The 13,889-nt window shown below is 43.4% G+C and overlaps 1 protein-coding gene across 1 annotated transcript in view; it reads left to right on the top strand.

Moving 5' to 3' along the window:
* The window catches only part of lmcd1 (LIM and cysteine-rich domains 1), an 87,374-nt gene that overhangs the window by 59,994 nt on the left and 13,491 nt on the right, over window positions 1-13,889 (top strand). Inside the window, exon 4 of the mRNA XM_039773643.1 lies at window positions 6,749-7,081. Within this exon, the coding sequence (XP_039629577.1) occupies window positions 6,749-7,081 (333 nt within the window). The remainder of the gene's footprint in view (window positions 1-6,748; window positions 7,082-13,889) is intronic.

The following is a 13,889-nucleotide window of genomic DNA, read 5'->3' as shown; positions in this document are numbered from 1 at the left end:
TTCTGGCCGAGATGCCCATCCAGCCCCTGTGGCATCTAAAACATCTAGAAAGAAATGCAAACTGTTAGACAGGTAGGCATTAAGAGGGTAGAGTTTTCTGACTGTTGTGTATGCAGGTCAAACGTAGATAGAAACCTTAAGAACAGTAACCCAGATACAGTACTTACCATACACATACTTTTTTTTGGTGTGAACTGTTTGCTTTGAATTTAACTAAATTCTTTCAAACGAAGACACTTAGACTGTGGTGTTTTTTTGGACAACGAGTCATACTGTCATGCTGGAATGCGTTTCTGGTAGCTGCATTTGAACCACTTTGAACTGTGTATTTAGAAACCCTTGACAAATGCAGATACGTTACTTATTATTTGACTTGACGCCTTTATGCAAGGCAACGTGGAGAATCTGAGAAACACAACTGGTTACTTTTCCTTTTCTGATTTCCTCACAATTAGAGTAATGCCAGGTGAAGTGACTTGCTTGTTGTCACATGGTGTCAGTAGTGGGATTTAAAGCCATAACTTCAGAGCTTGGAAGCCCAAAACCTTAAGCAGTATGCTGCATTGCCTGCCTAAATACTACCAAGCTGCCGGTTTTGTTTTCTTACCTTCACCAAGCACACGACTGCTGTCTGAATGTTGCATGCAAACAGTTAATAACAGAAAGGGCCATGGACGGTTTGCGAACAAAAGGTGTGGTTAGGGGCATAGCCCCAGCCAAATCGTAGCAGATGTAAACTTTGGTCCGTGTGGAATGCAAACATCAAGCTTTACTTTTATCCTGTTTAGTTAAATGAGAACTTCCCACATCAAGCATTAGCTGATGACACCACTCACATTACCAGACTTCGCCTAAAGCCATCCATTACTTGGATACAGTCATATGAAGAAGTTTGGGAACCCCTCTCAGCCTGCATAATAATTGACTTTCCTTTCAACAAAAAAGATAAGACTGGTATGTCTTTCATTTCCTAGGAACATCTGAGCACTGCAGTGTTTTCCGAACAAAGATTTTTAGTTAAGCAGTATTTAGTTTTATGAAATTAAATCAAATGTGAAAAACTGGATGTGCACAAATGTGAGTCCCCTTGTGATTGTGCTGATTTGAATGCCTGTCACCGCTCAATGCTGATTACTTGGTTGGATGAGCTCATTAAGCCTTGAACGTCATAGACAGGAGTGTCCAATCATGAGTGGTCAAAGGTATTTAAGGTGGTCAATCGCAAGTTGTGCTTCCTTCCCTTTGACTCTCCTCTGAAGAGTGACAGACAGCATGGGATCCTCAAAGCAACTCTCAAAATATCTGAAAACAAAGATTGTTCAGTCTCATGGCTTAGGGGAAGGCTACAAAAAGCCATCTCAGAGGTTTAAACTGTCAGTTTCAACTGTAAGGAATGGAATCAGGAAATGGAAGGCCACAGGCACAGTTGCTGTTAAACCAACCCAGCAGGTCTGGCAGGCCAAGAAACATACAGGAACAGCATATGGAGAGGCAGGATTGTGAGACAACCCACAGATCACCTCCAAAGACCTACAAGAACATCTCGCTGCTGATGGTGTATCTGTACATCGCTCTACAATTCAGCACATCTGTATGGCAGGGTGATGAGAAAGAAGCCCTTTCTGCACTCGCGCCACAAACAGAGTCGTTTGTTGTATGAAAATGTCAGGTTCATTTTGGAAAAAAGTGCTTTGTGACTGATGAGACAGAAATGGAGTTATTTGGTCAGAACAAAAAGCACTTTGCATGGCGGAAGAAGGACACCGCATTCCAAGAAAAACACCTGCTACCTGCTGTCAAATGTGATGGAGGTCCCATCATGCTGTGGGGCTGTGTGGCCAGTTCAGGGACTGTGGCCCTTGTTAAAGTCGAGGGTCGAATGAATTCAACTCAATATCAACACATTCATCAGGATAATGTTCAAGCATCAGTCACAAAGTTGAAGTTACATAAGCAGGGGTTGGATATTCCAACAAGACGATGACCCAAAACACAGTTGGAAATCTACAAAGGCATTCATGCAGAGGGAGACGTACAATGTTCTGGAATGGCCGTCACAGTCCACTGACTTGAATATCATCGACAATCTATGGGATGATTTGAAGCAGACTGTCCATCATCAAATTGAACTGAACTGGAGAGATTTTGTATGAAGAATGATCAGAAATACCTCCATCCAGAATCCAGACACTCATCACAGGCTACAGGAGGACAGCGTCGAGAGGCTCAAAGGAGCAAAAGGTGGCTCAGCTAAGTATTGATGTCATATCTCTGTTGGGGTGCCTGTCTAATTTTGTTATGATGCATATTGCATATTTTCTGTTAATCCAATAAACTTCATGTCACAGCTGAAATCCTACTGTCTCCATAAGGCATGTCAGATATTAAAAGGAAGTTGCTACTTTGAAAGCTCAGCCAATGAGAAACAAAAATCCAAAGAATTCAGAGGGGTTCCCAAACTTTTTCATATGACTGTATGTACTCTGGTCCACTGAGCACAGACGCTTCTGGCGTGCCTGTTTGCGTTAAGAGTGAACATTTTTAGGTCAGGTGATTTTCACTGCAGTGGCTGTGATGTCACTGTCCCTTTGTAGGCACATTTAATATTTAAACTTGAGATTTGGAAACATGCTCACTTTTTAGGAAAATCAATTCTGTGGGTAGGTTATGTGTTTTTAAAATGTTGGCATGTACTTAATTTGCTTCTATTTACCAAAATGGTTAGCTTGTTTCTAGATTTGATGTCAATATAAAACAAAGAGACAGGCAAAAGAGAGTTGACATGATTTGTGTATTACTCAGGATAACCCTGCTTTACCCATCAATGGGACCCCTAGATTAACACCCATCCCACCCACACACTCTTGAGACCAAAGTAACTTAAAATAATGTCTTCTTCCTCTTCAGCGTTTCCCACTTTTATGTGAGGTCGATATACTTGATCCACCGTCTCCAAACAGTCTTGCCAGTCAGACCCTTTACCTTCAGATCTTCTTTGATTTCATCCATTTATCTCCTCTTTGGCCTCCCTCGCTTTCTCTTTCCTGTGCTTCTATTCCCATCACTCTTTTGCTCACATCTCATCACATGTCCATGCCACTTCAACCTTACGTACTTTCCTATACTTTTTTAGCTTTCTCTCCCACTTTTGTTGTACCTCTGATGGTCTCATTTCTTATTGTAACTCCTCACATTCTCATTTTTGCCATATCCAACTTCTTTACTGCCCACCATGTCTCAGCTCCATACATCATTGCTGGTCTTACCACTGTCTTAAAAACCTGACCTTTAACCTGCTCCTTAATTTTTCGATCACACAATACAACAGCGACCTTCTTCCAATTGTTCCATTTGCACTGCACTTACTGGGTTGTCTCTGGATCTAATTCTCTATCCCGGGCTACCACTGATCCTAGATATTTAAATGCATCCCCTTTTATCAGTAGCCCTCCCTGTAGGCTAACTTCTGAATTCTGATCATCATTAATCCTCAGTGATTCTGTCTTCTTCTTTCTGTTTTCTTCAACCCTCTATCATCCAAAGCTTTTCTCCATTCTTCCAACTTTCTCTCCACTTCCACATTTCTGGTGCTGCACAACACAATGTCATCAGCAAACAGCCTGCACCAGGGGGATTGGTGTTTGAATCCCATGACTCGACACATCCATAAACAGATCAAAAAGGTAAGGACTTGAAGAAGATCGTGTAATAATCGCCCGATACAAGATGCGATTGCTACACTTCACCACCCAAAAGGGAAGTGAACGATATCTGAAGGATAAAATAGCATTAAAATATTCGGCCCTCGCCCTTTCTTTTCCCCTATACGCAGAGATACTTGGCAAAAATCAGAAGGAAGTTGGACTGGTTAAGTATATAGGGTGGTCCAGATCTAATTATGCAAATTTTCATTACACTATAACTTATTAAGTTTATTACACAGAAAATCACCCAAAAAATCCCGGAACATCAAGAAGTGTACGAGCTGACGACATGAAGAATCGTCTTTGTGCCGAGCTGGAATCATCTCCGCATAAATCAAAGTCATCCAGACGATCTGGACCTGCATAATTAGATCTGGACCACCCTGTATTGTAATCCAATTGATACATTTACATGCCCGGTGACTGAGTGCTCATTTGTGATTCCTTCTCCCCAGTCTCTGTACCCCCAGCGACGAAATCTTAATCCCCGGTTTGAAACAGACATAAAGAAAAAAAGATCTCAAAAAACAAAGAAAGATTGTAACGTAGTCCATGACATAGCAAAGAAACTGCAGTACAGTTATTGCTGTAGCATGGAGTGGAAAAAAACAGTCCTCAGGCAAAAACGGCTTCCCGAAGAAACTTAGACATGAGTCCGACTCGCCAAATTGGAGCACCTAGAGAACCTCAACCCTTGGCCTCTTCTCGGGGATTCGTTGCACTGTTTCAACTTCGGAGTGGCCATCCACAAATAAGACGCCCCAGGGTGAAGTATTCCTTTAAGCGTAGATAGCCGCGCTGCTTGCCTTCTGCTTTTTTCTTTTTCCCTCCTCCTCGATCCGCAGTTCCCCTTAAAAAGAAAAGTTGCCCCCTGAAACATCCTTTCCCTGCTTAGTTGTTATAGCAGCATGACGCCGGCAAATGGCAGCTGGAATCCTTACCGTGCGAGGTCCTCCCAACACTTGGTCGTCCACAAAAAGTGCCTGAAAAGATATTCCTTAGACACCCTCACAGCCACATTATACAGTGAATGGCCAGTCCAGAAAGCCAACCCGCTTGACGTGTTATGTAGCCTCACTACAATCGACTGACTCTAGCTGGGATCTTGTCTGTTATCCCAATAGCGCTCTTAAACTGAGTCCTCACTCCCTTGTACACATCCTGGACAATCCTCAAATACTTCTCTGGCACTCCTTTCTCTCTTGTGCCCCTCCAGACCTCTTGATGTGGCACTCTGTCATAAACCTTCTCCAAATCCATCCATCCATTATCCAACCCACTATATCCTAACTACAGGTTCATGGGGGTCTACTGGCGCCAATCCCAGCCAGCACAGGGTGCAAGGCAGTAAGAAACCCCAGGCAGGGTGCCAGCCCACCACAGGGCACACACACACACACACCAAGCACACACACTAGGGACAATTTAGAATCGCCAATCCACCTGCATGTCTTTGGACTGTGGGAGGAAACCCACGCTGACACGGGGAGAACATGCAATCTCCACGCAGGGAGGACCCGGGAAGCGAACCCGGGTCTCATTACTGCGAAGCAGCAGCGCTACCCACTGTGCCACCGTGCCGCCCCTTCTCCAAATCAATAATCATAATATGCAGTAGTTGCCTTTCTGTTTTATTTGATACTCCTCTATGAATGTGTTTCTCAATGTAAAGACTGCATCAGTTGTTCCTTTCCCTGGCATAAAACCAAACTGCTCCCCCTTCCCTATGGTGGTCTCTTTGTTAAGCCTTCTCTTTATAACCCTTTCCCAAATTTTCATTTCAATTAAGTTAATAAACAAAAATAATATATTTTCCTAGTCTCATAACAGATAATTTAACTCTTGGAGGGCCGAATATTTTTTCCCAGACATCTCTGAAAAGCACAGAAAATAGTCAGTCAGTCTATCATTTACCAATCCACTATATCCTAACTACAGGGTCACTGGGGTCGCCAATCCCAGCCAGCACAGGGCGCAAGGCAGGAACAAATCTCTGGGCAGGGTGCCAGCCCACCACAGGGCACACACACCAAGCACACACTGGGGACAATTTAGAATCGCCAATGCACCTCACCTGCATGTCTTTGGACTGTGGGAGGAAACCCACGCAGACATGGGGAGAACGTGCAAACTCCACGCAGGGAGGACATGGGAAGCGAACCCGAGTCTCCTTCCTGCGAGGCAGCAGTGCTACCCACTGCGCCACCGTGCCGCTCAAAACAATAGTTTCACACATACATCAACATAAAAAGTCTGTTGCTGCCTGTTGTGGCTCCTATCGATGTCTGTTTGCCATCTCCGGGTGGTTTGACGGCTAGCAGGAATGCACAGTGGGCGATGGTGGCAGTGGCAGTGTGACGCCGTCTGGTTTGTACCTCTTGTCATCGTAAGTGGCAGTTCTCCCAGGCAAACATTGTCATAGGCGCATCAGCTACACAAACGCATTCAGCACTACGATCAACCGGGGACCGATCAGCTGATGCTGGTACCTCACTTTCATTTTCGATTTCCATCTCCAGATCACTTGCATGCAAAGTCAGAGTCGAACAAGTTGGAGTGCGATTCAGCGATAAAACGCAAAACGTCATCCACGGAGAATTTTACTTTGCACATTTGCCTTGGTCTTTCAGCTGATGTCGATGCCATTTTAGAGGTTGTTTGCTCTTTTCTACTCGTGCACGCACAGGAAGTCGAGGTCGAATCAACAAAGCTGACTTTCCATCTAGCAAGGAGAGTCAAACTAAAACGTAATGACAAGTTTTGTCCCCATTTACAACTGATTAATGTACTCTACCCCTGAATTTCGACAAAAGTCGACATCTGCCCTGAAAGAGGTAAACCCCAAATGAACCTGAATGTTACAACATGTGTACATTTTTAGACTCTTCTAAACATAACACGAGTTCTTCACACTTAGTATTGAATATTATCAAATCTGTATTTGATGGGTGGTCCAGCAAAAACAAAATCAGTGCAGTTTTATGTTTCTCACCTTTATGCCAGTGTTGCATGTGTAATGTTTAAATGCCTGTGTTTTCCTTTAGGCAATTCTTTACATGGAACTTATTCCTAAAGAAATGCAGCCAGTCGCAGGCACGCAGGGAGCGCAGTACCGACGAAGGCTATTGATGAAGCAGCTGCCCATCTACGATCATGATGCCAGCCAGTGTCACAACCTGTCAGAGCGGGAGGCGAAAGAAATGGAAGACTTTGTGAAGATGTATAAAGAGAACGCACTCGGCGTTGGGGAGGTCGCCCTACCAGGAGAGGGTGGTGCTCATAAAGACGATGACAAGAAAAATGGGAAGCAGCCGCCAGTAGAGGGCCACCTTGCACCCAACGGTACACTGGGAGAATCTCACACGATGGCTGAATATGTAAGTTGCACTTTTCCACCTGAGAGTCAGATTAAAGCTATTTTAAATTAAAAACACTGTAATATTTAATTGGCTACTCAATGTAACACTTTGCAGGTAGGGATTGTCACATTCTGTTCATTTTAAAATATTTTTTGTATTTGTTTATGAAAGTACCGTATTTGCTCGTGTACCATGCGCCCTTGTGTAAAATGAACACCCTAAGTTTTACAAAGAAAATTGTTTTGCCGCGTGTATGACGCGCATTGTGATTGTATAGGAAGCATTTAGAGATTGCGAGAGAGAGCAAGAATGCAAACAAGCGAGAGAGAGAAAGAGCGCGAGCAAGCGAGCGAGAGAGAGAGAGAGAGAGAGAGCAAGCGAGCGCGAGACAGAGCAAGCGAGCGAGAGAGAGAGAGAGAGAGAGAGAGAGAGAGCAAGCGAGCGAGAGAGAGAGACAGAGCAAGCGAGCGAGAGAGAGAGAGAGAGTGCGTGAGCAGGCAAGTGAGAGAGAGTGCAAGTCCAAGCAGAAGAAGTAAACATTACAGAATTACATTTCCTCATGTATGACGCGCACCTGATTTTCTAATGCTAATTTTAGGGAAAAAATGTGCGCGTGGTACATGCGTAAATACGGTATTTGTATTTTTACACCACCCTCTCTTTTTTGAATTTTATCTGTATTTATGTTGCTAATCTTTTGGTTGCTTCTTTTATGATGTTATCTATTGTTGTTCCACACTGGCTGTTATGAAGATCCCCTGTAGCAGAGCTGCTGGAAATCATGCATTGGCTTGGTAACATAGATACCACAATACTTAAACCAAAGTGAAGCCGCCGAAGTATAAGGCAAAGTCGAGCACGGGCAAAACGCGTGCCGCACAAAAGAAATCTTTCAGTCCAAAGGTTCGTTTTGAAAGTATTGAGTGAAAGTTAAAAGCAGATAATCCACACAAGAAAAAAGGAAAAAATAGTTACACACGTAGAATCAAAGGCAAAAAAAGGAAAAATGTATCTTCCATAAACTTAGCTTTTCTTGAGAAACTTGTTATTTCTGTACTTAAAAGTTCTTTACTTCTTCTTTCTATACTTAAAGGTTCTTAATTTCTTCTTCTGTACACCTTAAGTGCACAGCTTCGTGCTTATATAAGCGCGTTATCTTTACATGTTACTTCACACACTCAAAGTGCCCGTAGGTGTGGGCACGAGCACGGTTTAAAACCATATGCCCTCTATGCCTTACACATGTCAAGGCTGGTCACTAACTGAAGAATAATGTTTACTCAAAGCTGTTAGAAATGGCAAGAATATACCAATACAATTCTACTTATGGGGGTTATAGGAACCTCCCATAGATTATGAATTGTCATCTCATAAAATATTTATGAATCTTATAGATCTAGGAAAATGGCTCTTACACAAAGGGTTCCATAATTTTGCTAGAATTTGACCTAAAAAAGAAAATACGGGTTTCGTTTGGCTGAGTTTTAGGTTTCCAATTAAAGCGTTCTGTGGAATATGATTGCTTTGCTCTATCATGAGAGTTCACCAGATCGACTAACCACTGACCGTGTTAAGATTTCAGTTTCTGGTTTACATACACATCCTATGCCACTTGGACAAATAAACCAATGATACACGCTCTTCAATATGGAAGTCAATCTCATTGGTCACAGTGAGTACTTAAATACTTATTTAGTAAAATGTGTGGAAGAACATCTCAGACCAGAAATGAGAAAGGTTTTTAAAAATTCAGACATATTAAAACCATAATACAATATGACAGGGTGTCTTGCTTGTTAGTTTCATTCAATGCTTTATTTTTAAATGAGCCATTTATTTTGCCAGTCTGCTAAATACTTCCCTGCGGCTGGCTTAGGCAGTTTTTTTTTTTAAAACTAGTGTCCCATAATACTTTGCAAGGCCAGTGTGACATCGCAGGACATCACAGAAGTACAGGAGTCATGTTGGATGGGGATGTTGCTGACCAATCTGTCTGATTTGGTTTGCGCATGCAAGAATAATTTACGGTACATGCAGGTATGTGTAATGTCACTACCTGATTGGTATTCCAGTCAGATATGCACATCACACGCATTTTTTTTTTATGGGTAAATTAGATGACCATAATTAGAATATTATGAACATTAGGTTCATTGTACGTTGCATTTTTGCTGGATTAAGTACATTATGCTCCTTACAATGTAGCACAGAACAGGTAGTGACAGGGACAGCCCGCCCCCATAGTAAATAAAATGCTGATTCCTTGAATCACAGGCTCTGTGTGTATTAATCATAGTGAGGAGAGCTCAGGAGACGCAGGACGAGATAAAGGACTCATTGTGGACTACAAGTATAATTTTATCTGTAGGAGGCAGAGTCACGTTTTTGAACATAATAGTCAGTCCAGCATAGTTGGTATACAGGGCCTTTTGTAGTAAACATAGTTCTATGATGATAATAATAATTCCTTAAATTTATACAGTGTTTTTCTCACTACTCAAAGTGCTTTACATAGTGAGGGGGAAGCCACTTCAGACACCACTAATGTGCAGCATCCACCTAGACGATGCAATGGCAACCATTTCGCTTCATTACACTCACCACACATTAGTTGTTAGATGTTAAAGGGCTGAAAGAGTTAGCCATTTAGAGACGGAGGATGATTAGGGGCCCAGAATGAGTAGGCTATGCTGGGCAATTTGGCCAAGCATCACAATACACCCTAATCTTTTATGAAGGACACCCATCAAAGTACCAGCAACACCTTATGAGAAGGATTTAGGAGTCGTAGTGGACTCTAAGCTAGTGACTTTCCTACGGTGTTCAGAAGCCATTAAGAAGGCTAACAGACTGTCAGGTTATATAGCGCCTTGATGTGTGCAGTACAAATCACAGGAGGTTCTGCTCAGGCTTTATAACACACTGGTGAGGCCTCGTCTGGAGTCCTGGGTGCAGTTTTGGTCTCCAGGCTACAAAAAGGACATAACAGCACTAGAAAAGGTCCAGAGAAGAGCAACTAGGCTGATTTAGGGCTACAGGGGATGAGTTATGAGGAAAGATTAAAATAGCTGAGCCTTAACAGTTTAAGGAGAAGAAGATTAAGAGATGACCTGAGTGAAGGGTTTAAAATTATGAAGGGAATTAGTGCAGTGGATCGAGACGGTGACTTTAAAATGAGTTCATCAAGAACACGGGGACACAGTTGGAAACTTGTTAAGGGTGAATTTCGTACAAACATTAGGAAGTTTTTCTTCACACAAAGAATGATAGATACTTGGAATAAGAGACCAAGTAGTGTGGTGGACAGTATGACTTTTGGGATTTTCAAAACTCGACTTGATGTTTTTTTGGAAGAAATAAGTGGACAGGACTGGCGAGCTTCGTTGGGCTGAATGGCCTGTTCTTGTCCAGATTGTTCGAATGTTCTAATGGCTAGGCCTGAGCGTGCTTACCTTCAGGTTGATTACCTGTTCTGAAGTACATCTGCTGACTGATGATGTTTATTAATACATTTAATTATAATAGGCTACAGTCGATTCTATATTTCTACAGTGCCACCCTTGATGGTGTCAACAGGTGGACAGACACTTGAGGACTTCAAGGAAGTGTTAGTGTGCTGGCCAGGTCGCCATCCATGAATCCATTATCCAACCCGCTATATCCTAACTACAGGTTCACGGGGGTCTGCTGGAGACAATCCCAGCCCACCACAGGGCTCACACACACACACACCAAGCATACACTAGGGACAATTTAGGATCGCCAATGCACCTAACCTGCATGTCTTTGGACTGTGGGAGGAAACCATGCAGACACGGGGAGAACATGCAAACTACACACAGGATGGACCCAGGAAGCGAACCCGGGTCACCTAACTGTGAGGCAGCAGCTGTGCCCACTGTGCCACTGTGCTGCCCCTCTTTAATTCTAAATTCATTAATATTAATGAAAGCAGTCACTCAATAGCCAAAAACTGGTACATACTGGTGAGGCCCACCAACAATGATTTTCTACTCAGCATTTCCTAGTGGATAACTTCCCAGGTGTTTTTTGGGTACAATGGAGTTGTTTCCATATTTCTATAATGGTAAGAGACGTGCCCAGGCTGATGTAGGCATTCAGTGGCTTAACGTCTTCCTTGATCGCCCCCAGGCACTAGTGGGTCACACTGTTGGCTTGTTAATTCATTGGAGCATGACCACACAACCTGGCTGAAATAGATGTGACCTTCAAGGGCAGAGTAGCTTTAATGCAGAATTTTAAGAAATAGCGGATGGGATCAACTTTCCACCCGTATACTGTATGTATTTTCTCTTTGTTTCAGCATTGGATCATCCCAAATACAATAACGGGTTCCAGACTCCAATGTGGCTTTCAAAGTGCTTTAATCTTTGACGTTGCTTTTTCACAGCTACCGCTTCAGGCTGTAAATGCTGTGAGCGAAATCTGGATCTCATTGAACAGGAGGGATTTGGGTGCGTAATTCAATACTAATGAATACAGAAGATGTTTTTGTAAGTTTCTTTGCAAATTATCTCTGATTGGTTCCTTATGGAATGAAGCAGACTCTACGTTGCTATAGCACCATTTCACACTTTACAAATTGGGAACTATTTTGAAAGCCATTACACAATTAGCTAACAAGCTTAGAAATGTGCGTGAATTTAAGACGTTTTTATGTCTCGGGACAAATCTTTTCAGCGTTGGGTGGAATAGGAAACCGTGACCCAAGTTGAAGGTAAACCTCCTGGAGCTTCGGTGCCCCATGTTTACTCTTTGAGGGACCCACTGTCTGCCCATCAAGTCCACTCGTATTCAAATTTGGATTAAAGTCTCTAATAAAGCCGGTAGCTTCTTCAGAGAAAAAACGTAAAACATAAAAAAAAAAGTGCAAATTTAAATTGACCAGTAATATTTTCAAAAGTGGCGATTACAGATGAAATAATGCCATCTACTTCTGTAACTTTCAACGTTGAGTTGCTGTCTTGAATAAAAACAGTTTTTCCAGTTGTCATGAGCTATGACAAAAAGGGCAAACGGCACAGAGCAGTGCAGCATTCTGGGAAGCTCAATTACAGACAGCGTGATCTGTTACGGTTGTAGCGGGCCTACATAATGATAGTATATTCTGTGTTTGTCCGTTATGTGTGCGTCAGTGAATGTTGTCCCCGTAAGTGCAGAGGGGATGGATGATGGAGAGAGACCGCAGCCCCGAGACGTAAATCACCTGTTTACACACCAGATACAGTTTCTCACAGAAGTGTGTACACCCCTCACATTTTTGTAAATAATTTAGTATGTCTGTTCATGGGACAACACTGAAGTTATGACACTTTGACACAATGTACAGTAGTCCGTGTACAGCTTGTATCACGGTGTAAATCTTCTGTCCCCTCAAAATAACTCAACACACAGCCATTAATGTCTAATCCGCTGGCAACAGAAGTGAGTACACCCCTAAGTGACAAATGTCCAAATTGTGCCCAAAGCGTCAATATTTTGTGTGGCCACCATTATTTTCCAGCACTGCCTTAACTCTCTTGGGCATGGAGTTCACACGAGCTTCACAGGTTGCCACTGGGATCCTCTTCCTTTCCTCCATGACGACATCACGGAGCTGGTAGATGTTAGAGACCTTGCGCTCCTTCACCTTCTGTTTGAGGAGGCCCCCCTCCACAGATGCTCAATAGGGTTTAGGTCTGGAGACATGCTTGGCTAGTCCAGCACCTTTACCCTCAGTGGTCGACTTGGACATGTGTTTGGGGTCGTTATCATGTTGGCATACTGCCCTGCGGCCCAGTTTCTGCTTCAGTATGTCACAGTACATGTTGGCATTCATGGTGCCCTCAATGAACTGTAGCTCCCCAGTGCCGGCAGCACTCATGCAGCCCCAAACCATGACACTCCCACCACCATGCTTGACTGTAGGCACGACACACTTGTCTTTGTACTCCTCACCTGGTTGCCGCCACACACGCTTGACACCATCTGAACCAAATAAGTTTATCTTGGCCTCATCAGACCACAGGACTTGGTTCCAGTAATCCATGTCCATAGTCTGCTTGTCTTCAGCAAACTGTTTGCGGGCTTTCTTGTGTATCATCTTTAGAAGAGGCTTCCTTCTGGGATGACAGCCATGCAGACCAATTTGATGGCGTGTGCGGCGGGCGTATGGTCTGAGCACTGACAGGCTGACCTCCGCAGCAATGCTGGCAGCACTCATACGTCTGTTATCAAAAGACAACCTCTGGATATGACGCTGAGCACATGCACCATGGCCAGGCCTGTGCTGAGTGGAGCCTGTCCTGTTAATCCTGTCGCTGTACGGTCTTGGCCTTCATGCTGCAGCTCAGTCTCAGGGTGTTGGCCATCTTCTTATAGCCTCGGCCATCTTTACGTAGAGCAACAATTCTTTTTTTCAGATGCTCAGAGAGTTCTTTGCCTTGAGGTGCCATGTTGAACTTCCAGTGACCAGTATGAGAGAGTGTGAGAGCGAGAACACTAAATTTAACACACCTGAGACCTTGTAACACTAACGAGTCACATGACACCGGGGAGGGAAAATGGGTAATTGGGCACAATGTGGACATTTGTCACTTAGGGGTGTACTCACTTTTGTTGCCAGCGGTTTAGATATTAATGGCTGTGTGTTGAGTTATTTTGAGGGGACAGCAAATTTATAATAATAACTCTTTTCATTTATATAGCGCTTTTTCTCACTTCTCAAAGCGCTCAGCAATTGCAGGTTAAGGGCCTTGCTCATGGGCCCAATAGGGCAGAGTCCCTTTTGGCATCTATGGGATTCGAACCGGCAGCTTTCCGATTG

Source organism: Polypterus senegalus, chromosome 12, assembly GCF_016835505.1.
Source record: "Polypterus senegalus isolate Bchr_013 chromosome 12, ASM1683550v1, whole genome shotgun sequence".
In the NCBI taxonomy this organism is placed as follows: Eukaryota; Metazoa; Chordata; class Cladistia; order Polypteriformes; family Polypteridae; genus Polypterus; species Polypterus senegalus.
This window is presented reverse-complemented; position numbering and strand designations above follow the sequence as displayed.